General features: G+C 43.2%; 1 protein-coding gene across 1 annotated transcript; it reads right to left on the bottom strand.

Annotated features, from left to right (window-relative positions):
- Positions 1–751: 751 nt before the first annotated feature.
- On the bottom strand, positions 752–26202 carry rabggta (Rab geranylgeranyltransferase subunit alpha). Its single transcript, XM_038268414.1, has 17 exons — positions 26076–26202; positions 25755–25811; positions 18082–18192; positions 15526–15650; positions 15258–15445; positions 14919–15167; positions 13580–13663; positions 11160–11242; positions 10890–10985; positions 7864–7969; positions 7734–7785; positions 7559–7647; positions 4382–4470; positions 4189–4305; positions 3973–4086; positions 3755–3842; positions 752–1478 (listed from the first exon to the last, which is right to left on the bottom strand). The coding sequence occupies exons 2-17, from the start codon at positions 25755–25757 to the stop codon at positions 1330–1332; spliced, it is 1743 nt and encodes a 580-aa protein (XP_038124342.1). The 5' UTR covers positions 25758–25811; positions 26076–26202; the 3' UTR covers positions 752–1329.
- Positions 26203–26808: the final 606 nt, after the last annotated feature.

The following is a 26808-nucleotide window of genomic DNA, read 5'->3' as shown; positions in this document are numbered from 1 at the left end:
TTTTTGCCCAAATATAGTAGCCCCTCCCTCCTGCCATCTTCCAGCAGTGACGTCATGGTGCGGTAAGCCTAGCGCCATTCTCCCCGCTTTCCAAGCTAAATCAATGGGAACTACTAGACACATCTGCAATCAACAACAATTATTGAAGATTTCCAGAGGACTTCACCATTGAAATTCACCAGAGCTATAGTGAAACTGACAATGCCCACGTGCATGGCAGCTGGATGCTGGAATACATCGGGTAAAAGTGAAAAAAAGAGTTATTCCACCTTTCTGATTCCTGATCCTCCACGGACGGGTTGGTCGTTGGATCGCCAACTTGAAGAGGGAGGATTTGCCATCGAACTTCTGGCCAGAGAAAAAACCCGTAATATGTAGCCAACATTTGGAAGAAGAATGTTTTCAAGATGACTTGGATAATAGCGCGTTGTGACAAACACCAGATACAGCACTGGGACTTGATCAACAGCCGATACCGCACCGTGACAATGTCACTAACCAGTAGGTGGCAGTAGTGTTCTTTGACAAACATGGATGCCTCCAGTAAAGCACATTCACATGAAAATTACTCTGAATTAAAAACACTGATCATTTATTGAACAGGATGGAATCATTTCATATTTAAAGAACTTTCAGAAGTTTGAATTCTGAATATGACCAGACTTTTCCTTTAAGCACCAATTTGTTGGTCTGTTACATAAAATCCCTGTAAAATCTATTTGTTTGTAGTATAAAATAAAAAGCAACAAGGTTAAAGGTATTGAGGGAGTCTCAGATCAGTTTATTATTCTTTGGCCAAAATGAAAAAAGAAAAACAACAGAAATTAAGATGCATCCAGAAAATTATTGAAAAACAAGAAGATCACAAACAAAAAGCTGAGCAGAAGGCAGTGACACAATGTGTGCTGTGATTTATTGAATCTACTGTGCAACAGTATTTTGTCATTGAATGTTTTTAGATCACCTTTAGAAATAATGACAACGACATGATGCTGATCAGCCTGTATGAACCAGCATTGCTGCACGCCAGTCTGTGTCCACTTCACGCCTTCTCTGCATGCATTAGGAACCAGACGTCCTCACAAGCACACGAAGCAAGAAATGCATCATGTGTTAACGTGCATCCGCCTCCCCACAGTCACACAGTTTAACGTAGACAGGTGTGTGATGAATGCTGTGAACCATCAGGCTGTCAGAGCGTCTGACTGACAGTCTCCCAACAAACAGAGGCACGACACACTTCAAGATATCAGAAAAAAAGAGAGAAGACGGCTTTTCATTCTGCTACGGAACAAGGACAGACGAGCGAACCACGGGACGGCCACCGGATCAGAGCAGGAGGTCCGTGACGGAGGGCAGCAGCCCGGCCAACTCCGACTCGGCGTTGGCCGTCTGAGTGATGGGGTTTCCACGGAGATCAAGGCGCTTCAGCTTGGGGCAGGATGCCAGAGGCTGAAGATCGGCCAGCGTGGAGATCTCTGAGTTCAGGTTAATGAAAAATAACAGAAAGAAAAGAGTCCCGCTGGCGTGTTATGGTGAGTAATACTGAATAATGAGATGTGGTGGGAGCGGTGGAAATGTAAGCTGCGCATGTTGATTCCAACACTGAGATGGGAATAAACTCTTCCTATAAAGGAGTGAGCCGTCACTGCAAAGAATAAAAATAAACAGCCAGGATGTCATGACCTGCAGACCTCATCTATTCCTCTCCTGTCTGTAAAAAGTGAAGCAGAAGAGGGATGAGCTGGATGACAATGATGTGTTAGGAGCAGGAGTGGATTCAAGAAATATGGGGCCCTAGGCAAAGACAGGCAGGGGGCCCTCTGAACTGAGAACACATAAACAGCCCCATTCTCCAGATAGAGAAATGTTAATAGAATAGGCATCCATTATCTGTTCTAGGTTGTGTCCCTCTCTTCTTGTTTTCCTCTCTATGTTTTGTACTCAGCTGACTTTTCATGCTGTCTCTAAAGGAATGAAAGATTTTTTCCAAGCACTAAGCTCACTTAGCTGATTGCTCCTTCCTGTGTTTCCAAAAAGGCCAAAGTAAATAACCCAGTCCTTCTTTTCACTGTAGACAAGCCATGATCTGCTTCTCTGTTCTCCATTTTTCATTTGGATGAAATAATAGCTGCATGAATCATGACAGCAGACAAGATAGAGGAGAGCAGGAGGCGGGGTTACCAATCTACTCGCTCTGGAGAGCAGAGTTCGCTGCTTTTAGATGTTGTCTCCAAAGTCTCCAGTAGCAGAAAAAAGTCTCTAGATTTGGCGCTAGGAGCTTTTTAGAAATCAAAGTGCTAGAGGGGTCTGAAAAGTGGCTAAATATAGCGACTAAAGCGCTAAGTTGGCAACACTGCTCTTTGCATGGTTTGTTTTCAAATGGTTTGCTGCTGTCTGTTTGGACCTTTCTGAACATGTGCAGCAAATGGACTGATCCAATATGGTGGACACTGAAGGGGGGGGCTGAGACACACTTAATATTATCAGCGTTCTGATGGCATTTTAGCCAAAGGGTTTTTATCAAAAACATAATTAATGTGCCCAAATAAAGAATAGTTGTATTAACTATACAAACAGAGTTTTATGGGGGCCCCAGGAACTTGGGGGCCCTAGGCAGCTGCCTGATATTGCCTAATGGTAAATTCCCCCCGGTGAAGTATGTCCTCTTAAAGTCGTAGGGAAGCAGCTGTTCCAGCCGTTTCATTTCCAAATTCTCCCGAGGGGTGCCCGACTTTACACGAGTGAATAAAGTGAAAGTGATTGATCGATTATCAAGGTGTGGTTTTTTCTGAAGCATCTTGCTAGCCAGTTAGCATCTTAGTGCTAGCAGGTTCCCAATGGGAAATTCCATTGGGACCAAGTAGCACTAAATTGGTGCCTTAGAAACGACGCTGTCAAGGAACGCTATGGACAGAGGAAACATGCAAGAGGAGGAGAGTTTAGTGTCGGAGGTCGTGGATGAGTCTCCTCCGTCATCCATTTTTTATTTAGAGGAGGAAAGCGGGGACGAAGATGTTGTGGAAGAGGACGCCAGGGCGGCAGAAGCTTGGTTTGGTGTAGAAGGCTTCCAGCCGTACATGTTTGAGCCCTCGCCTCGCAACGCTGCCAGTTCTGTTAGCTCTACGCCTGCCGAAGACACAGACGTCCATCCCCGTGAACACTGGGACGCAACTCAATGGGAAAGGAAAGGATTCTGGTTTCAACCGTTGCGTATATTAGCTGCGACACATGAATCAAGATGCTATGACCGAAAAAAATATGATTGACAGATGATCGTTGATATATGATTGCCTGAATTTAGGTGTTCAGGCTGATGTAGAACTAACTGGCCTGCAGAAGATAAAATAAAACAGATTTTTAAGACAGGATTTTTTTTTAAACAGAAATGTTCTAAATTTTGGGACATTATGGTCTGATAAAGAGAACATTTATATATGATTTCCCAACGGCTTTAATATGCTGCCCCTCCGCATCATTTCATTCCTCAAAGTTTCAAGTGTTTATGAACAATTTCATAAACACTGTCGACACCAGCAGCGGTGAGAAGAATTATGTCTGCGTCACTTTCTATCAGCTGATCACGCCGTCTGACCGGCGAGGCAGAGGCCTGATTCACGCTTTGAGTCACCAGAACGGCTCAGACAGAGAGACACGGACTGCAGAAATAATCCAGTCCCCCCAGCTTTGCTGCAAACAAAGATCCCCCCCCCCGGGCCCTCGGCTGAATATTAATCTGCAGGTTAAAGGATACTGTTGTTCTTCAAGGAGACTTCCTCCAGTTTGGGAAGGTGATAAACTCCCTCCAGGTTCTCTATTGAGTTGTTATCAGCCTCCAGAACCTGCAGGTTGAGACAAACAGGCAGCCCTTCAGTTTCACTCTATTCACAGCATCCAAGGAAAACAAACATTGCCACCATGTGTGTGTGGGGGGGGGGGGGTTAATTATACTAAAATTGGTGGCATCCTCACCTCAAGGCACTGCAACATAGCAAACTGAGGAGGCAGCTGCTGCAGCTGATTGGACGACAAATTGATGTGAGTAACTAATAACAGCTGGTCCAGGTGGCATAATGTGGTCAGCTTCTGGAGACACACAGGAAATTGCTTTTCAGTTTCTCCTTTGATAAAAGAAAAAAAATTATATATTTTTTTCTTTTTATTTATTAAAGAAAAATCAGGACCAACCCTGTCAGAAATACTGAAGACTCGCACTTCGGCGTACTCCATTTTCAGGATGGTGTTTTCAATCATGAACTTGCTGCACAGGTCACTGTAATACGCCGAGCGCATGGAGTCCACGTCCTGAAGGAGGAAGGAGGAGCACGCTCAGGCCGCGGTCTGAACAAACACACTTACGGCGCGTACGGCTGGTACTCACTTTGAGTGTCTGGAAATGAGCAAGGGTCTCCTTCTCGTAGCCGAGAGGGTCTAGTGCCCTCATCAGGAGGATAATGGTTAACAAGCACCCTTCAGAGGGAGTCAGGATAGTTAGTTACTATGAGAGGGAAGCAATGCCAGCAGCACAAAACTTTAATACCATGAAGTTTGTTTGTTTTTTTGCTTTTTACAGTCAGGCATTTATATACAATCTTTATTATTTCAGGTTTTGAAGGAATGCATTAAAATGTTCACTTTTTAGGATAAAAAAAATCTGAATTTAGATTTGAAAAACATCTTAAAAGTGTACGTCTAGAAGTAAAGATATTATAATCATTGCAGCCAAACACCACAATCTTTATCTCTTAGCTGATCCAGAGACATTTTTGCTCATTTTTACTGCAGAGGCGTCAATTAACAAAGTACAAATACTTCATTACTTTACTTGGCTATTTATATTGGAGTAAAACTTTTTTAGACCATTTTTACTTCTACTCCTTACATATCTTTGCAATTATCTCTACTTCCTACACCTTACATTATAAACTCCTTAGTTTGTTTCATTTATACTTTTATAATTTATCTAGTTTTAAAAATGCTACTTTTACTGGAGTAAAAAGCTGAAGTTTATCCTCTAAATTCCATCAGGGTTCTGCCCTCTATTTAAGTTTATTTTTAGTTTCTTTGTATTTGTAATGGTTTCTAGCAGTCGTTTGTTCTGGAGTTACTCTGCTGCCCCCTTGTGTTTGTTTCCTTTCCCCTTGGCTTACTTCTAGATGCTTCCATCCACACCTGCTCCCAATCAGCTCATTAGTCCTGTCTTTGTCTCCCATATATACTCTCCCTCTGCGGTCCCTGGTCTTTTCCTGGCTCCCCACCTGAGTTTTCCCCTGAAGTTGTCTGGTTTTTGGTTCCTTGTATTTGATACTTTGGTTTTTGGATTCTTGCCTCAGTTAACTGATTAAATCTACAAAAACTCACCTCTGCATTTGGGTCCAACCGTGACAAATTCTACAAAAGTATTTTGAAATATTAGGATATATACTTATACTTTAGTAACAAACATTAATAGTTTTGACACCCCTGGTTTGTTGCCAGTGGTAAATGTTTGTCATGTTGAATTCTACTCAGTTTAATTCTATTCAGTTTATTTCTATAGTCCAATTCCCAACACGTCATCTCAAGGCCTTTTCCAGAGCCAATTCAGTCAGACTGGTTAAAGGTTTCTACGAAGGAAAAGCAGTTGATTTGCAAGGCATGCTTCACCTGGATGAATCTGCAGCTGCAATATTCTCTTGCATTTTGTTGCTGACTCTTCAGCAATCCCTCACACAGAGCATGCGCATACGAGCATAAAGTGTTGATTGTTTTAGCAGCACTGGTTGGGACCCTCTGAGCTCTGGGACGCCCCCCCCTGCTCTGAGCTCAGCCATTTTACAGATAGTAACATAGTGATGGTTGGATGAGGCCTCATGAGGCTCAGATTGAACCGATAGTTCATGAATCCTCATGTGAACAGGTCACCACCTACTGGTGGAAAGTAGGACTACAGTTAGTAATAGAATCTGATTTTTTAAAATTGTTTTTCTTGTTTTTTTCCCCTCATAAGTTCTTTTGAAATTATTAATGATTGGTCTGTATAATAAAATCTTTTGTAAGTTATCGCGTGTAAAATATATTAGAAGGAAACAATCACTGTTTTTCTGCCATTTTAGTGAAATAAGCTGAAGCAGACAGTGAAAGCGTGCAAATTGGGCAATGATGAGCAATATGAAAGGTGTTAGTCGTTTTTATTCAAACATAATAGTTTCTCCACAGTTTTTGTTTTAATTTGGTTAGAAGTTATGTGTTCAACCAATCTTTTGGTCAAACCAACCAAACTAACTTTGGCAGTGTTTTTTTACCCAATCTATATTTGTACTGGGGGCAAACCAATAATAATTAGTCACATTAGCCAAAAAAAAAGTTTTATCACAACTTTCAAAAGTCAGAAGTGGGTTTTAAACCATCAACCTCAGGAGCAGAAGTCTCACTTACAGCTGACCGCACTAGCAAGATGACAAAGATTCAATACTAGTTAAAACCGCTTACATCTGTAACCAGTGTCTGTGGGTCATTAAAAATCATTACGTCATTAAATTATTATTTAAATTAAGGCCTTAATTGGCATTAAACTTCATTAAATGTGATTATTGCTGCATTTATAATGCTTTATTTAAAAAAAAGTTTATAAAAACTATTTCATCAGATATGTTATATAAGGGTCTCATACAGGAATGAGTAACTCTAATTTAATGCTTTTTAATAGTCTTAGAAATTATTTTAATGCCAACAATGTCGACAAGTACCCATGAATCTCTCATTATTTATATATTTATATAAATATATTAAAAACACGACAAAATCCTTCATCTTCTTCACTGTCTACAGGCAGCAGCCATGTCCTGAATTCCTAGTTTTCACGCCACTTCTGCGTTTTTCCATCTTCTAGCTTTTTCTCCGCCTCCAGCTTCTTTTCCAAACATAAAGGTTTATGATGAACCGGAAGCAGCTCCACGCAAAGATGCAGAACTGTTATATCTGATATAATATATCTGACAAAACTGTTTTCATGAACTTGTTTTTTGTTTTTAATAAAGCATTTTAAATGCAACTATGATTACATTTACTGAATTTCAATGCCTTAATTAAGGCCTAAAAAATAATAATTTAATGACTTTAAATTATTTTTAATGACCTGCAGAAACCCTGATATAGCAATATATTTGCGTGGAACTTCTTCAGGTTGATCGTAAAGCTATATGTTGGGAAAAGAAACTCGAGGCGGATAAAAAGCTAGAGAATAGGAAAATGCTAATTACAACAAAATTGGCTGAAAAACGAGGAATTCAGGACATGGCTGCACGTGAAGATGACAAAGGAGTTTGCCACGTTATTTATTTATATATATATATATATATATAAATATATATATGACAGTCATGGATGCTTGTTGATGGCATTAAAATCATTTCTAAGAGCATTAAAAGCATTAAATTGGAGTTACTCATTCCTGAATAAACCCTGTTTTACTTTGAAACACAAACAGTTTAGGTGCAGAATTAAAGCCCAAATGAGCTAAAGGTTCATGATGGGTAAACGTATGAATTTATGCTGGAAATGTAACGTCTGCACCTACATTTATTAAGAGGCTCCAGTTCTTGTAGCTGCCTGACGGATTGCAGCTCCGACTGCAACACCGAGGTCTTCTCTACGGAGAGTTCACTCCTACAGAGACACATTACCAGCTTCATTTCATCTAAAAAAAACATCTAAAGTTTGCAAAAAGTGCAGCAAATATGCAAAAACGGCACCTGAACAGTTCGAGGTCTGTAGCTGTGTCCCGACACCAGCTCTCACTCCGACCTTTGGAGGACGAGAGGCAGAGGGAACGGTGAGCCGATGGGAAACAGAGATCAGCTTAGAGTGTGGTCTGAGCATCACCTGTGTACAGGGCGCAGTCCCTGTGGCTGTGCTTCTCCGTCCAGTGCACCGTCAGATTGTGTTCGTTGGCGACGTCGCTGATTGTTCCTGGAGGCAGGCTGCAGATCTGAGGCAGAGTTAAGGTCACGGAGGGTCAGAGCATCAATCGTTCGATTCCCCAAGAAGAAAAAGATGCAGGAGAAATCGATTTGGAGGAAAACACTTCAGAATAAATCTGCTCAGAACCAAAGCGTGAAGCAGGATCATTCAGTGATGGCCGGTTTCCAGAAAGGAAAAGCAGTGAAAAGATGAGAGAAAAATACAACCAGTTACATTTATTGGCGCTCGTGGGAAGGACTTTTCTTAAAAGCCTCCGAAAAAATCATCTATTTTCTATTGCAGCAGCATAATTTGTGGGATTACTGACAAACATTTCATTTGTATAAAATTATTCTGTGGAGAAAATAATTGCATTTTAAGAAGCGATTGTTTTAACTTTTAACTCTTAACTTCGTTGGTGGGTGGAGCTAGTTTACTAAGCTACTGTAAACCTGTTTCACCTTTAAATCTGCAGCTTCCCTACTTCTCTCTCTGCTCTCTCTAAAAAGATCTATGAACCTTTACTAATATAATGATGCCAGAAACAACATTTCTAGATCTGTAGAAGCTCTGCAGTCTGATTCTGTCTGTTCAATAAGAAAACATTTTAACCTGGAACTGACGGTCCTCTGAGAAGCCCAGCTTCTTTTAACTAGTAAAGAATAAAACATGCTGCTGTGTGTCTCCTCCTCCTCCACGCAGCGACTCTGTACGCAGTGTAATGCGACCACCAATCAGATGCCTCAGAACAACAGATCCGATGATGTTACACCAAGAGGAATAAACTCTGAGCAGAGACAGCTGCAGCCACCCTCTGCTACCTTTGGATAAAGTAAATGAGTGGAAAGGGAAATAAAGCAGAGATTATTGGTGGGGACTGTCAGAAAGTTCCCCCTGTCCCTCAGAGTCAGACCTCACCTTGATGCCGTGACTCTGAGGTTAAAGCCAGGATAAGGCTGGAGTTTACCTTCCATTTAGAACATGGAGGATTTAATCATCTGTGGGGTTTTAACAACATTTGATGTTCTGTGTCAGATGAAGGAAAACTACAGTTTAACAAGATCCCCATTTAAATATTTTTAAACTGACACTTGTTTTACATCAATAATTGATTCTATTGTTTGAATTGTGTAAATAAGAGTTATTAAAAGTTTAAAAAAAAACTGTTTAGAGTCTGCTGACTGTTTCTTTCCCTCATGTCAACAAACTGTATTTCTATAGGATCTAGATCTGGGAACTAAACCAACAGTTGTTTTGTTGTGTAGAGAACCGTTTTTTGGGAGATTTGGGTATATTTTATCATTAATCTTTTAAAGGAGCCGCTAATAACGAGGTTTTATGTTTCCGGTGTAACTTTTATTCTTAGTTCGAAGTCTTCAGATATTTCAAATTCTAACAAAGTTCAGAAAGCAAAGAAGCCCACAGAATCATAGATCCTCCAGCAGACATCCTGACTGGATGCACCGGGCAGGATTGATGCATTTAAATCTGAACCTCAGTTCTTTCCTGAGCAAAGCCGACTTAATAAACTCCATGTTTTCAGCGATTATTGCACCTAAGATAATCTAAATCCCTTGGAATACAGAAACACATTATTTACTGACTTCCTTTACTGTACTGCTGTGTGTGTGGTGAGCTGTATAAACGTGTCCATAGCCAGACTATCGGCCACAGAAATGAAGGAACTGGGAACCGAATGATGGCGTAAAACAAAAATTTACGACAAGATGTTCCTGAAACCTCCTCAAATAAATCAATGTTTACCTAAAAGTGGTGTTTCTGTGGCTGCTCTGTGGCGCAGTGAGCAGCACTGCTGTCTTGGAGTAAGAAGGTTCTGGGTTTGATTCCCTGTGTTCTTTCAGATCACAAGACGCCAGATTGGCTTTTATCCTTTTAGTTTTGTACAAAAAATAGACTAAACTACCTAAATGGGCGTGTATCCCTTTAATCATGTACATAAACACTATTTAAGGTCAGATCGCCATACACTTCAAAAAACATCAAAAACTCAGTAGTGAAAAAGTTTTTTGTACGACTAAAGGGATAGACGTCCAAAGAGGTGGTTCAAAGTTTATTTTAAGTAAGAAATAAACAGGTATTGACTCTGGGTACGCTGGTCTGACAGAACAACGGCCCGGGTCTGTCTGCTTGGAGTCTGCATGTTCTCCCTGAGCATGTGTGGGTTCTCTCCAGGTACTCCTGCTTCCTCCTACAGTCCAAAAACATGATTGTTAGGTTCATTGCCTTCTCTAAATCCTCCTTAGGTGTGATGATAATAGCGCGTTGTGACAAACACCAGATACAGCATGGGACTTGATCAACAGCCGATACCGCACCGTGACGTCACTAACCAGTAGGTGGCAGTAGTGTTCTTTGACAAACATGGATGCCTCCAGTAAAGCACATTCACATGAAAATGACTCTGAATTAAAAACACTGATCATTTATTGAACAGGATGGAATCATTTCAGATTTGAAGAACTTTCAGAAGTTTGAATTCTGAATATGAGCGACTTTTCCTTTTAAGAAAACAGAATAATCATGATCAGTGAATTGAATATGGGATCCAGGGAGAGGCCTGAATGAATCTGTGCAGTTTTGTTTCTTGTTTAACCTCCAAGCTGACGCTTCCTGCCATGAATAATCAGAAAACTCTCCATCCAGGTTTGTCCTCTGCTTATTTGTAAGAAGCCTGGAGAGCCGCACTACAGCTGCTTAATCAAGCCGAGGACCAAAGAATGGGAATATTTATTTCCCTGTTTTAAATAAATCACCATAAACCTTCTTCTGCTTGGAAATGAAAGGAATAGTGAATGTAAAATAAAACCAGTAGCCAGAGTCAATGACTGCCATTAAATGTTCCACACCCCCCCCCCCCCCGCCCTGACATACACGCTGCTTTATATGAGAAGTGAAAAGCAGCAAAGCGTTGGTAAATAAAAGGATACCCAGACGGGGCTGTTTTTGAAGTGTGGGTGGACGCTCTGCCACTCCACCCTCTGAGGCTGACCATCCAGGATCAGCAGGAGCCCCACCGACTGCGCCTGGAGGAGGACAAGGCTGGATGAAGAACAAACATACTCCTCAGGCAGACGGATAAAAGAACTACTTGTTTTATGGAGAAATAGCCAGGAGAGTTTGAGAAGGTGTGATTACAGGCAGAGAAGTGCTTCAGAAAAAAACACTAAAAATAAAAAGCAGAGAAGAAAGGTGCTGACATTGACGGGCCTGGAGAAGGCGACGGCGACTCTCTCCTCCTCCCGACTCACGTACACGCAGCTTATCATCTCATCTCGCTCCGCTGGTTAAAAGAAACATCAAAACAAATGAAAAAACATTTCAAATTCGCCTGTAAGGAATCGCAAAGTGTAACAAATAGCAGAACAAACTGGAAAGTCTACGCTACGGTGAAAAGTTCACACATTCACTGCAAAAACGATCAAAAAACGAGTAAAATGCCTGAAATTAAGTGTATTTAGCCTTAATTTGATAAAGTAAATAAGATGATTTGCAAATGCAATTAGTATTTTCACTCTTAAGGTTATTCGATATTATGCACTTGAATAAGAAAATGCAATTGTGTTTTTTCTCATGTTAAATGTAAATAGTCTTGTTCTATTGGCAAAATGTCTCACTTCACTCCTTAATTCAAGAAAAATTTCAATTATTTTAAGAAAAATTACAATTTTTTGCATTTTTAGAGTCTAAAACTGATGTTGAGGATGATATTTTACCTTTAGCTTAATGAAAAAAAGAAATTAAGCCCTGCTTCAAATGCTACATGCAAATGCTTAGAAGATCATTTTAATAAGAATGGAGGAATTAAATTAACAGACAGCAAATCTTTGGAAATTGGCTAAAAAAAATGTTTTTAAGGCAAACTTTGATTCCAGGTTTGTTTTCACTGCAATCTTTTCCACACTTTAGGATTTTCAGTGCAAAAACGATCTAGAAGTAAGTAAAAATTTCCTAAATTAAGTGTATTCACCCTTAATTTGAGAAGGTAAATAAGATATTTTGCCAATGGAATGAGTAATTTTACCTTCAAAATAAGATAGTTAGTTAAAATGCACTCGAAATAAGACAATGCAATTGTGTTTTTCTATTCTAAGTGTAAATTGTCTTGCAATATGTCTCTTTTATCTCCTCAATTCAAGAACAAATACACTTATTTTAAGAAAAAACTGACTAGTCTAGATTTAGATTTTTGCAGTGTTCCATTCGGCTCCATCTAGGATGATTTTTATACATAAAATGTTTAAAATGTTTATACATGTTTGTGTATATTTTGTAAAACTGATTTAAAGTTTGCTTTTCTCTCTCTGCTCTTTGTTGGGCAGAAACGTCTCATTTTGTATTTTCCTAACGGTTTGCTTGTTGCTGCCAAACATCCAGCCAAGATTTTCCTGATAACTGTGAAAGAAACCGTCTTTCTGAGTCTCTGCTGCGGCAGATTTAAAGCTGCTTTAGATTTCATCCAAAAACACTCGACTCACTTTTCATTACCCAAACTTAAACTTTTAAATCAAGTTTAATTTCTTGAGAACTTTCCTTCTTGAAGAACAGGCAGCTTAGAAACAACCTCCTATGTTCTTGAAAAGTTTCCTCTGAGTCCTACTTCAACCATTACGAACAGGAAGTGCTAAATAAATATAATGTTTGAGAATAAACACTAAAAGATCTCTGCTTTTACATCCATTCAGCTTCATCATCCAATGATCAAATCCTGTCCCAGCTATAGAGAAACCCCCACAGCATGATGCGGCCACCGCTATGCTTCACCTCAGGGATCTCCTCCCTAATATTATCTAGCATGAAGAAGCATTTAACTGCTTATAGATTTTCAAATCATGTGAAGACGATACTCAGCTTTTTTATATCTGGTTAAATCAAAGGTCCTTTATGTTTTAATGAGGGAGGTGAGTAGTTTCCTCTCATAGAACCAAGTTGGTTTAGCTAGTTTCTAATCTAAGAAGGAAAAAAACAAAACTGAAAACCTAACTCTATATTTGTTTTATGATCTCAAACATTCAGAAAAAAAGCAAAAACAGAAGATCTGTGATTGTGAAGGAGCTTATAAAAGCCCTTTATGAATGTATAAAAGGGATGTTCAAAGGGAGTTTTTCCTCTCCACTGTCGCTACAAGCATGCTTAGTGTGAGGGATTGCTGAAGATTCAATGAGTCGATGCAATCAGCTGGTTTTCCTTAGATAGAAAACTTTGAATCAATCTGACTGGATGATCTGGTGAACTGGAAAGTGACCTGAGATGACATGATGTGAATTGCAGCTATAGAAATAAACTGAATAGATCATATTTTATGCAGGTGATATGTTTTATTGTTTCTGTATAAATATATATTTTTATCTACATGTCCTTTTCCCTCCCCTCCATAAACATACTGGGTGCATTACCCTGAATCTTAATGGAAACTTAGATATAAATGACAAAATGTAGAAAGATCTAATGGATGTTAATACTTTTAAAAAGTGAGTAAACCCAAATAAACTAGTGTTGTTCTAATAAAGAGAACTTTAAGTCAATCCCTTAATTCTAAAATCTAATAATTTAGCAAAAGCTTCCTTTTTGATGTTTGTAAAGAAACAGTAAATAAAGCTGCAGGTGGAGAGCCGTGTACCTCTGCCTAAGAGCCAGCGGTAATAGAACCAAGCACTCTGGTCATTCGGGTCGGTGAAGAAAGCGTTCTGAACCAGCTCATATTCTGGAACAAAACACATCACAATTAAAATAAGACATCAGTTTAACGCAGACATACTGATCTCCATTTATTCACTGGATTGCCCGAAAAAAAAGTGAGGCCACCAGTCGCCATATTGGTACTCCCCACTCCCACAGAGACGCTCCGTAAAAATGCCTCCCTGTTCAGCTTTTAGCTGCTAAAACCAGCAGTTTTCTGTCTGCAGGAAGACGTTCCACTGCTAATTTCCCAAAGATGACCCTGCACATTTAGAGGATGTTTGGCTCAACCTGCTGCTGTGAAGCAGGATTCTCCACCATGAACAGAATCAACAATAAATCTGGATCCAGGCTCAAAATGAGCTCCTTGATATGTGCTTGAGAATGGCTTAGTCTCCGGTTAAACCCAGGTTTAAAGCCTTGCAGGGCAGCCTAAAGCCCACTGCCAACATTAACACAGAAAAAAGAAAGAAAACAACAAACCATCAGTTCAGGGGTTTGAGAAAAGATGGGAATCAGGAAATTATCTATAAACCAAACTGAACGATTGTTGTTCTCTACTTAAAATACTTTAGATTTTAAAATGGAAAAATTTTCCATTTTTTTTTAAGTCAGCGTATAACATTGATGCATAAAAACCTGCATTTATTTCAGTGTTAAATTCTTTTTAAACTAACGGATTCTAATTAAAAATGTCTGCAGACCTTTACTAGTTGATGGTTTTTATTCTGACCTGCTGGTTTTTAAATGGTTCCCCTGATCTACAGCGTTAACAGACATGAACTGATAATTCAGTCCTGATGTTAAATCTTTAAATTATCTATAAGATGTAATTATCATAACAATGTAATAAATCCATGTATATTACATGAACATCATCAATTTAGCACTTTTGGCTCATCAGTATTATTATTCTCCATTAACACATTAATTTGATTGTGATTTATTTGTATAATATGTTATATTACATGATTTATAGACTTTATTAACTATTTATTAATTATAAGTTAAAGTTAATCTGCTATAAAACAGCCAGTCTGTGTCAAAGTCATGAATTTATCTCTATTTTAAAAGTCTTCAGTTCCCCAGAAAAAGAGAACATCATGGTTGTTCGATGCTGTAGCACAGATTGTTTATATTGTGAGTGGTCTAATTAGGGAGTACCAATATGGCGGCCAGTGGATTCACTTCAATCCAGTGAATAAACAGAAAGCAGTGAGATATGCAGGCTTAGACTGCCCCCTGTCTGCGGCGACGCTGCACTGCAGGCTGCCGTTCACCTTTAAGCAGCTGCTCTTCACACACCCGGTGGAAGTGAGTCTGGGGGGAGGCGGAGGGGGGAGGGTTACCACACTGGGAGGGTGTCTCTGGGGCCTGCGGGTGGAGCAGTGGGAGCAGGGTGCTGCGGTAGTGCCAGCTGGAGTAGTTGGAAAAGTTGGAGCCGATGAGGCGATCGGTGAAATCTAACTCCTGCTTCACGGGAACGCCGGACATCTTCACGACCATCCGCCGGTAATCCCAGCAGTGGACTGGGAGGGAAAGGATCATAGAGACAGTCAACCACTCAGACAAAAAGAGACTTTCTGGGGTCGGATAACTTCCTGCTTCCACTGACTCACAGTTGCGGTCGTCAAGGCTTAAGCAGCGATCGCAGAGGCTCAGCTCTCTGGCCCAGTCCGGGCGAGGCAGGCGGGCTGAGACCCAGCCGCGGTGGTGCCAGCTGCCATAAGACTTTGGGTTCACTTTCAGGCAGGACTCCAGAAACGACAACTCAGCCTCGTAAATCTTCTGCACCTCGTCCTGGTTTCTGGGCAGGATACGGAGAAACCAGGCGTTTTTCCTCCAATTAGCTTAAAGATCAGCAGAGGAGGAAAAAAATCCACCAACCTGACAGTTTCCAGGTGCATCAGGATTTCACGGCGGTAGTTCCAGAGGGTTGCAAAGTCAGGGTTTGAAGAAAGGAGCTGCTGGGTCAGCTGCAGAGCCTCGTCATCAAAAACGCCATCCTTCCTCTAAAAAAAAGTCTTAGTCACATTTTAGTCATAACCATATGTGATAGTTTTACTCAGTTTATGTTGCACTTCATAAAAATGTAACCTTTACAATTTGGAATAAAAACCAGATTATTTCCCAGCCTGCAGCTCTATCCTAGATGCTACAGCAGCTGGGTATAGAATGCTGACATTCAGTTCATCGTTGCTGCTGGGCAGAAAACTCTGATTTATAGATTCAAATAAACTTTTTTTATCAATTAATTCCCTACTTTATATAAAAAAAAAAGTGTCTCAGAGAAGCTGTGAAAATAGCAGATCTAGTTTAAAACATCCTATTGGTTAATCTAGCAGACAGACGAGCTGACAGAATGTCCAATAAAGGAAGGATTTTATCATCCAGTGTTTCCATCCCAGAACAAACACTTCCTGATCTACTATGATTCCTGCTTTAAACACAGATCAATAAAATCTGCATTGCTCTAAAAAAGCATCTGGATCTTAATCCAAAAATAATCTTGATATTTAGGCAAAGGGATTTATTACGCTTGGCAGAGGATGATCAGCCACATGTAGTTTATTAAGAAGCGAGAGCAGGAAGAGCGAACCATCAGAGTGGAGCATAAAGCGCAGACTCTGAGCTAAGCCGCGCAAAGACGCATTTCTGCACAGCTGGAAGATCAGAGTTAGTCAGAGTTCAGGTTGCAGTAGCGGATCATTCCAGGTTACTTCATCCCTACTGCTGCCGCCATGATCCACCTGTGGCCATGCAGAATGAGCAGCGCTGCACGGCAGGTGGCGGCGTGACCAAACAGGACGCAGCAGCCCGGCTGATTACAGCACAATGATGCATTTAAACATCTGACTGATCAGCCGCTCATTTTTATTGAGTCTCGTCAACCAAAACTCACCCTAACGGCTCTCATATTTTGGTCATCAAACATCCATGTTTAGGTTAACAGTTTCCGTTATCGTCATGAAAAAAAAAGGAGCGTCAACGAAATGATTTCATCATCATTGGCGAAAACAACACTGGTTCCTTTGGTCCTCAGTGTCTCTGGATGCTCTCTGTTCATTTATGATCTCTAACAAACCTCCGAAGCCTCAGCAAATCTTTACTTAGATGAATAATAGTGTTGGACTGATGCCATTTTTTGCCCTGATACCCGGTACCTGGCTGTGCCGCATCGGCCCATACCGATATCATCATCAAAGACTAAAACAAAGTGAATCCAGTAGAACTTTTCATTGCCTACCTGGAATGGGTGACAATAGTTGAAGAAACTTTTGGATCTCTAAATGGTATCGATGCCCTATTGGTTGGTACTCACCGATACCGATACCACCATTTTAGTGCTGGATCGGGGCCCCGCCCCTTTCAGTGTCGGTTCAACACCAACTAATAACATCACAGCCTGAATAATAACTAGAAATCTTCAGAAGGGAAAATGGTTGATCAGGCTTTTATTTTAGGGTACCTCATTTGAGGGCTGAATATGATAAAAACCTCATCTTTTTAGATTGATGTTTATAAAAAAAAAAGAGAGATAATAATGAATCCTTTTCTCTTTAACCCTTTATAGGGCAGTCAGTGAAATCCTTTGAAAATCCACATTTCCAGCCAATAGTGTTATTGGAATATTAAATTATTGGAAGACCATAGTACCTTTGAAACATTTTGATGGCAAAAAGTGAATATCAATGTAATAACAAGAACACCAACTAGCCCAAATATATTAAGAAAAATAACAAAAATAAGTGTTTCTATAAGAAATTCATGAAAAACAATCAGAGTGAAAGAAACACATCTTGTTTGGTCCAACCTTAGAGGCATTAATGCGGATACTGGCACTGACATTTTTTAGTTTATATACCTAAATATAATTGTGTAACTTATTCACATGGCTTATTCACTTTTTAATTTACTTTTTAAATTTTTAATTAGCTTTTTTTTTTTTTACATTCTTTCCTTGACTTGTTAACTTTTTTCCAGCATAATTTCCAGCAGGTAATCTATCATTCAATGACTCTTCTAACTGGTCAAAGGCCAAAATCAGATGTACGGCCATGTATTAGTATCTTTGTTGAATGGCTATAGATCTAGTGCTTCTAGACCTCACTGAGGGACGGGGGGACTCCATTTGTAAGCAGTTTGCAAGAGATCAGAAATGGTAACTTGTCCTATAAAGGGTTAAAATAGCTGCAACTTTAGAAAATGGAGAAAAAAAATGTAAAGAAGAATAAATAAGTTTAAGATACTGGAACCATTAAGGATCATAATGTTTGCTTCACAGATGAGATTTGCTTTTAATTCTAATAACTTATTAGTGTTATTTTATTCGACAATAATAAACTGAAACACTGAAAAGATAAAAGGTGGAAGAAAAAACACTTTAAAATCATTTAAAGTAAAGATGGTTTTAACATTTCTATGATCAGCAGCTGAGAGAACCTTGGTGAAGCAGGCGTCACGAGCAGCAACATAGATCTGCAGCTTCTTCTCACGCTCCTTCCTCTTCTCCTCCTCCTGCTGCGCCGTGGTTTTAACCTTCACACGGCCATGCTGTCAGGAGGAGACACAGGAGGAGTTACAGGAGGAGACACAGGAGGAGACACAGGAGGAGTTACAGGAGGAGACACAGGAGGAGTTACAGGAGGAGTTACAGGAGGAGACACAGGAGGAGTTACAGGAGGAGTTACAGGAGGAGACACAGGAGGAGTTACAGGAGGAGTTACAGGAGGAGTTACAGGAGGAGACACAGGAGGAGTTACAGGAGGAGTTACAGGAGGAGACACAGGAGGAGTTACAGGAGGAGTTACAGGAGGTGTTACAGAAGGAGTTACAGGAGGAGTTACAGGAGGAGTTACAGGAGGAGACACAGGAGGAGTTACAGGAGGAGACACAGGAGGAGTTACAGGAGGAGTTACAGGAGGAGACACAGGAGGAGTTACAGGAGGAGACACAGGAGGAGTTACAGGAGGAGTTACAGGAGGAGACACAGGAGGAGTTACAGGAGGAGACACAGGAGGAGTTACAGGAGGAGTTACAGGAGGAGTTACAGGAGGAGACACAGGAGGAGTTACAGGAGGAGACACAGGAGGAGTTACAGGAGGAGTTACAGGAGGAGACACAGGAGGAGTTACAGGAGGAGTTACAGGAGGAGACACAGGAGGAGTTACAGGAGGAGACACAGGAGGAGACACAGGAGGAGTTACAGGAGGAGACACAGGAGGAGTTACAGGAGGAGTTACAGGAGGAGACACAGGAGGAGTTACAGGAGGAGTTACAGGAGGAGACACAGGAGGAGTTACAGGAGGAGTTACAGGAGGTGTTACAGAAGGAGTTACAGGAGGAGTTACAGGAGGAGTTACAGGAGGAGACACAGGAGGAGTTACAGGAGGAGACACAGGAGGAGTTACAGGAGGAGTTACAGGAGGAGACACAGGAGGAGTTACAGGAGGAGACACAGGAGGAGTTACAGGAGGAGTTACAGGAGGAGACACAGGAGGAGTTACAGGAGGAGACACAGGAGGAGTTACAGGAGGAGTTACAGGAGGAGTTACAGGAGGAGACACAGGAGGAGTTACAGGAGGAGACACAGGAGGAGTTACAGGAGGAGTTACAGGAGGAGACACAGGAGGAGTTACAGGAGGAGTTACAGGAGGAGACACAGGAGGAGTTACAGGAGGAGACACAGGAGGAGACACAGGAGGAGTTACAGGAGGAGACACAGGAGGAGTTACAGGAGGAGTTACAGGAGGAGACACAGGAGGAGACACAGGAGGAGTTACAGGAGGAGACACAGGAGGAGTTACAGGAGGAGTTACAGAAGGAGACACAGGAGGAGTTACAGGAGGAGACACAGGAGGAGTTACAGGAGGAGTTACAGGAGGAGTTACAGGAGGAGACACAGGAGGAGTTACAGGAGGAGACACAGGAGGAGTTACAGGAGGAGACACAGGAGGAGTTACAGGAGGAGTTACAGGAGGAGACACAGGAGGAGTTACAGGAGGAGTTACAGGAGGAGTTACAGGAGGAGTTACAGGAGGAGACACAGGAGGAGTTACAGGAGGAGACACAGGAGGAGTTACAGGAGGAGTTACAGGAGGAGACACAGGAGGAGTTACAGGAGGAGACACAGGAGGAGACACAGGAGGAGTTACAGGAGGAGTTACAGGAGGAGACACAGGAGGAGTTACAGGAGGAGACACAGGAGGAGTTACAGGAGGAGACACAGGAGGAGTTACAGGAGGAGTTACAGGAGGAGACACAGGAGGAGTTACAGGAGGAGTTACAGGAGGAGTTACAGGAGGAGTTACAGGAGGAGACACAGGAGGAGTTACAGGAGGAGTTACAGGAGGAGACACAGGAGGAGTTACAGGAGGAGACACAGGAGGAGTTACAGGAGGAGACACAGGAGGAGTTACAGGAGGAGACACGGGAGGAGTTACAGGAGGAGACACGGGAGGAGTTACAGGAGGAGACACGGGAGGAGTTACAGGAGGAGTTACAGGAGGAGACACAGGAGGAGTTACAGGAGGAGTTACAGGAGGAGACACAGGAGGAGTTACAGGAGGAGTTACAGGAGGAGACACAGGAGGAGTTACAGGAGGAGACACAGGAGGAGTTACAGGAGGAGTTACAGGAGGAGACACAGGAGGAGTTACAGGAGGAGTTACAGGAGGAGACACAGGAGGAGTTACAGGAGGAGTTACAGGAGGAGACACAGGAGGAGTTACAGGAGGAGTTACAGGAGGAGTTACAGGAGGAGTTACAGGAGGAGACACAGGAGGAGTTACAGGAGGAGACACAGGAGGAGTTACAGGAGGAGACACAGGAGGAGTTACAGGAGGAGTTACAGGAGGAGACACAGGAGGAGTTACAGGAGGAGACACAGGAGGAGTTACAGGAGGAGACACAGGAGGAGTTACAGGAGGAGACACAGGAGGAGTTACAGGAGGAGACACAGAAGGAGTTAAAGGAGGAGACACGGGAGGAGTTACAGGAGGAGTTACAGGAGGAGACACAGGAGGAGTTACAGGAGGAGTTACAGGAGGAGACACAGGAGGAGTTACAGGAGGAGTTACAGGAGGAGACACAGGAGGAGTTACAGGAGGAGTTACAGGAGGAGACACAGGAGGAGTTACAGGAGGAGTTACAGGAGGAGACACAGAAGGAGTTAAAGGAGGAGACACAGGAGGAGTTACAGGAGGAGTTACAGGAGGAGACACAGGAGGAGTTACAGGAGGAGACACAGGAGGAGTTACAGGAGGAGACACAGGAGGAGACACAGGAGGAGTTACAGGAGGAGTTACAGGAGGAGACACAGGAGGAGTTACAGGAGGAGTTACAGGAGGAGTTACAGGAGGAGACACAGGAGGAGTTACAGGAGGAGTTACAGGAGGAGACACAGGAGGAGTTACAGGAGGAGACACAGGAGGAGTTACAGGAGGAGTTACAGGAGGAGTTACAGGAGGAGACACAGGAGGAGTTACAGGAGGAGTTACAGGAGGAGACACAGGAGGAGTTACAGGAGGAGACACAGGAGGAGTTACAGGAGGAGTTACAGGAGGAGACACAGGAGGAGTTACAGGAGGAGACACAGGAGGAGTTACAGGAGGAGTTAGAGGAGGAGAGACAGGAGGAGTTACAGGAGGAGAAACAGGAGGAGTTACAGGAGGAGAAACAGGAGGAGACACAGGAGGAGACACCGGAGGAGTTACAGGAGGAGTGACAGGAGGAGAGACAGGAGGAGTTACAGGAGGAGACACAGGAGGAGAAACAGGAGCAGACACAGGAGGAGTTACAGGAGGAGTGACAGGAGGTGTTACAGGAGGAGAAACAAGAGGAGTTACAGGAGCAGACACAGGAGGTGTGACAGGAGGAGTTACAAGAGGAGTTACAGGAGGAGTTACAAGAGGAGTTACAGGAGGAGAAACAAGAGGAGTTACAGGAGGTGTGACAGGAGGAGTTACAAGAGGAGTTACAGGAGGAGTTACAAGAGGAGTTACAGGAGGAGAAACAGGAGGAGTTACAGGAGGAGAAACAAGAGGAGTTACAGGAGGAGAACCAGGAGGAGACCCAGGAGGAGTGACAGGAGGAGAGACAGGAGGAGAAACAAGAGGAGTTACAGGAGGAGTAACAGGAGGAGAAACAAGAGGAGTTACAGGAGGAGAAACAAGAGGAGTTACAGGAGGTGTGACAGGAGGAGTAACAGGAGGAGAGACAGGAGGAGTTACAGGAGGAGAGACAGGAGGAGTTACAGGAGGAGAGACAGGAGGAGTTACAGGAGGAGAGACAGGAGGAGTTACAGGAGGAGTTACAGGAGGAGTGACAGGAGGAGAGACAGGAGGAGTTACAAGAGGAGAAACAGGAGGAGTTACAGGAGGAGAAACAAGAGGAGTTACAGGAGGAGAGACAGGAGGAGTTACAGGAGGAGTGACAGGAGGAGAGACAGGAGGAGTTACAAGAGGAGTTAGAGGAGGAGAAACAGGAGGAGAAACAGGAGGAGAGACGGGAGGAGAGACGGGAGGAGAAACAGGAGGAGAAACAGGAGGAGTTACAGGAGGAGTAACAGGGGGAGACACAGGAGGAGAAACAGGAGGAGTTACAGGAGGAGAAACAAGAGGAGTTACAGGAGGAGACACAGGGGGAGACACAGGAGGAGACACAGGGGGAGAACCAGGAGGAGACACAGGAGGAGTTACAGGAGGAGTTACAGGAGGAGACACAGGAAGAGTGACAGGAGGAGACACAAGGGGAGACACCGGAGGAGACACAGGGGGAGAACCAGGAGGAGAAACAGGAGGAGTTACAGGAGGAGTAACAGAGGGAGAAAATGGAGGAGTTACAGGAGGAGACACAGGGGGAGACACAGGAGGAGACACAGGGGGAGAACCAGGAGGAGACAAAGGAGGAGACACGGGAGGAGTTACAGGAGGAGAAACAGAAAGAGTGAAAGGAGGAGACACAGGGGGAGACACAGGAGGAGACACAGGGGGAGAACCAGGAGGAGACACAGGAGGAGTTACAGGAGGAGTTACAGGAGGAGACACAGGAAGAGTGACAGGAGGAGACACAAGGGGAGACACCGGAGGAGACACAGGGGGAGAACCAGGAGGAGAAACAGGAGGAGTTACATGAGGAGTAACAGAGGGAGAAACAGGAGGAGTTACAGGAGGAGTTACATGAGGAGTAACAGAGGGAGAAACAGGAGGAGTTACAGGAGGAGTTACAGGAGGAGACACAGGAGGAGTTACAGGAGGAGTTACAGGAGGAGACACAGGAGGAGTTACAGGAGGAGACACAGGAGGAGTTACAGGAGGAGTTACAGGAGGAGTTACAGGAGGAGACACAGGAGGAGTTACAGGAGGAGTTACAGGAGGAGACACAGGAGGAGTTACAGGAGGAGACACAGGAGGAGTTACAGGAGGAGTTACAGGAGGAGACACAGGAGGAGTTACAGGAGGAGACACAGGAGGAGTTACAGGAGGAGTTAGAGGAGGAGAGACAGGAGGAGTTACAGGAGGAGAAACAGGAGGAGTTACAGGAGGAGAAACAGGAGGAGACACAGGAGGAGACACCGGAGGAGTTACAGGAGGAGTGACAGGAGGAGAGACAGGAGGAGTTACAGGAGGAGACACAGGAGGAGAAACAGGAGCAGACACAGGAGGAGTTACAGGAGGAGTGACAGGAGGTGTTACAGGAGGAGAAACAAGAGGAGTTACAGGAGCAGACACAGGAGGTGTGACAGGAGGAGTTACAAGAGGAGTTACAGGAGGAGTTACAAGAGGAGTTACAGGAGGAGAAACAAGAGGAGTTACAGGAGGTGTGACAGGAGGAGTTACAAGAGGAGTTACAGGAGGAGTTACAAGAGGAGTTACAGGAGGAGAAACAGGAGGAGTTACAGGAGGAGAAACAAGAGGAGTTACAGGAGGAGAACCAGGAGGAGACCCAGGAGGAGTGACAGGAGGAGAGACAGGAGGAGAAACAAGAGGAGTTACAGGAGGAGTAACAGGAGGAGAAACAAGAGGAGTTACAGGAGGAGAAACAAGAGGAGTTACAGGAGGTGTGACAGGAGGAGTAACAGGAGGAGAGACAGGAGGAGTTACAGGAGGAGAGACAGGAGGAGTTACAGGAGGAGAGACAGGAGGAGTTACAGGAGGAGAGACAGGAGGAGTTACAGGAGGAGTTACAGGAGGAGTGACAGGAGGAGAGACAGGAGGAGTTACAAGAGGAGAAACAGGAGGAGTTACAGGAGGAGAAACAAGAGGAGTTACAGGAGGAGAGACAGGAGGAGTTACAGGAGGAGTGACAGGAGGAGAGACAGGAGGAGTTACAAGAGGAGTTAGAGGAGGAGAAACAGGAGGAGAAACAGGAGGAGAGACGGGAGGAGAGACGGGAGGAGAAACAGGAGGAGAAACAGGAGGAGTTACAGGAGGAGTAACAGGGGGAGACACAGGAGGAGAAACAGGAGGAGTTACAGGAGGAGAAACAAGAGGAGTTACAGGAGGAGACACAGGGGGAGACACAGGAGGAGACACAGGGGGAGAACCAGGAGGAGACACAGGAGGAGTTACAGGAGGAGTTACAGGAGGAGACACAGGAAGAGTGACAGGAGGAGACACAAGGGGAGACACCGGAGGAGACACAGGGGGAGAACCAGGAGGAGAAACAGGAGGAGTAACAGAGGGAGAAAATGGAGGAGTTACAGGAGGAGACACAGGGGGAGACACAGGAGGAGACACAGGGGGAGAACCAGGAGGAGACAAAGGAGGAGACACGGGAGGAGTTACAGGAGGAGAAACAGAAAGAGTGAAAGGAGGAGACACAGGGGGAGACACAGGAGGAGACACAGGGGGAGAACCAGGAGGAGACACAGGAGGAGTTACAGGAGGAGTTACAGGAGGAGACACAGGAAGAGTGACAGGAGGAGACACAAGGGGAGACACCGGAGGAGACACAGGGGGAGAACCAGGAGGAGAAACAGGAGGAGTTACATGAGGAGTAACAGAGGGAGAAACAGGAGGAGTTACAGGAGGAGTTACATGAGGAGTAACAGAGGGAGAAACAGGAGGAGTTACAGGAGGAGACACAGGGGGAGACACAGGGGGAGACACAGGAGGAGACACAGGGGGAGAACCAGGAGGAGAAACAGGAGGAGTTACAGGATGAGTTACAGGAGGAGACACAGGGGGAGAACCAGGAGGAGACACAAGGGGAGACACCGGAGGAGACACAGGGGGAGAACCAGGAGGAGAAACAGGAAGAGTGACAGGAGGAGTTTCATTTATAAACTCAATAAACTCCAACATGGTTTTCTCCAGATGAATGATTCCCTCTGGCTGCTTTTATCCAGCAGCCCAACAAAGCCTGGTTTTAGTTTAGAAAACATGCAAATATGGTGTTTGTCAAATCAGCTAGGAAACCCAAAAGACATGAAGCAGAAGATAACGGTGAGAAGATTAAACTCAAAACATCTCCATCCCATCATAAATCTGGAGTCTCTGAAAAACTCAAGAAAACACAAAATCCCAGAACATTTCAAACCAAACAGACCCTGAAACCGAGACTAGTTCATCTAAAGACCTATCTGAGCAGAGTGTCTGCAGGTCACTGCAGGGAGGAATGATCTGATCTTTATATTGGAGAAACCAAACAACCTCTCCACAGACGATCATCGCTGCTATCATCATAACCCTTTACAGGAGAACAGAAGACCTCACCTGTTCAGCCAGGCCAACTATTCCCTCTAACGATCCCCTTTCAGAGACATAGACAGGTATGGGGCATTGCAGGCTAACAAAGAAGCCAACCGACCCCCATTCCAAAGGGGGGGACCCGTTCATCCGTTTCTATTTGCATGTTTAATAAACTAAAACCAGGCTTTGTTGGGCTGCTGGATAAAACCTGGAACTAAACGCTATTTCTGATATTTTGAGTTGAAAAATCTTCCTGGATGGAAGAGAAACGTCTTCAAACTTGGAAACAAAGTCCAGAGGATTGATTTAACTTTACCTTTTTGGAATTTCTGTTACATTAAATTTTAAAGACTACGAGGAGTTTCGATATAAAGTATTTGTATAATTAGAGCTAAAAACAATCAGAGAAAATAAGTCTCTTACCATTGCTGCTGATGTTGTGGAACCTCCTTTAGATTACAGAGAGAAACAGGATCAGACCTGAAAAATGACCGAATAACAAAGCAGGGAAGACTTTATCAGCTTTATGGGGAAGTTATTCCCATTAACAGGTTATAAACTCGCTATGTTTGCCTATACATCCCTCAGCATCCTTTCTATAGACACAAGGCTGAGCTGTCAGTGAGCAACACGGGAAGGACTCATCCTCACAGCTCAATGGAAACAGCTCATTGAACAGAAAGCAGCGGAGCGGAAATACATCAAAGGACAAACAGTGCAGTTTTTATCCAATCAAACACTTACCGGCTCGCTTTGAAGGCCAACGATGTCTTCAATCACTCTGCAATATGATTTGTCATGTCAGGGGTTCCTACAACTACAATTTCTCTTCTTCCGGCTCCAAATGATTGTGTCACATGCGACGTTTAATCCAAGAATGGAGCGGTGCTGCCCTCTGGTGGAGGGAACTATAGTTGACTGAGTTAGCCACTGACATTTGGTCTAAGGTTAGAAAATAGAAAGTAATTCACTGGGAAATGTTAATGCTGTAATTCTTTATTAAAAGGATGATGATGTAGTTTTCGGAGCGTTTGGTTTATTTCTCATTTGAAAAATTCATGAGCTGAAATATATTGCCGGTTATATTGATGAAAACAGCAACTGAAACATTTTTAAAGTCTAATTCACAGAAACAGCATAAAGTCTACGGCTTCATTCATTCACCATCTGCAGAAAATACTGCAGCATTAACGGACATGGACTGGTATGGAAGCCCGTTTCCGCCACTCAGTAATAATAATAACAAATCTCATAATTGGGATACTATCTATTTATATTGAGTTACTATCTGATTATAATGAGATGCAAACTCAATATAATGAGATAGTATCTTCCATAGAATGGTAATTCAGTCCTGAGGTGAAATATTTTAATTATCTGTAACATGTAATTACCATAACAATGTCATCAATCCATGTATATTTAATCTACATCATCAATTTATCACTTTTGACTCATCTGTATTATTCTGATCCGT

The sequence above is a fragment of the Cyprinodon tularosa genome, unplaced genomic scaffold (assembly GCF_016077235.1).
Source record: "Cyprinodon tularosa strain WSP-4 unplaced genomic scaffold, ASM1607723v1 ctg119, whole genome shotgun sequence".
In the NCBI taxonomy this organism is placed as follows: Eukaryota; Metazoa; Chordata; class Actinopteri; order Cyprinodontiformes; family Cyprinodontidae; genus Cyprinodon; species Cyprinodon tularosa.
The sequence above is the reverse complement of the archived record's forward strand: the minus strand, read 5'-3'. Positions and strand labels throughout refer to the sequence as shown.

Bases quoted from the DNA above. Each gene is read 5' to 3' on its own strand.
- rabggta (XM_038268414.1), bottom strand. The intron at 11,243-13,579 runs GTACACGGCTCT...TCTTTTAACCAG, and splicing joins CCGCTGGCTCTTAGGCAGAG to CGGAGCGAGATGAGATGATA. The intron at 7,648-7,733 runs GTGCCGTTTTTG...GTGTCTCTGTAG, and splicing joins ACAGACCTCGAACTGTTCAG to GAGTGAACTCTCCGTAGAGA.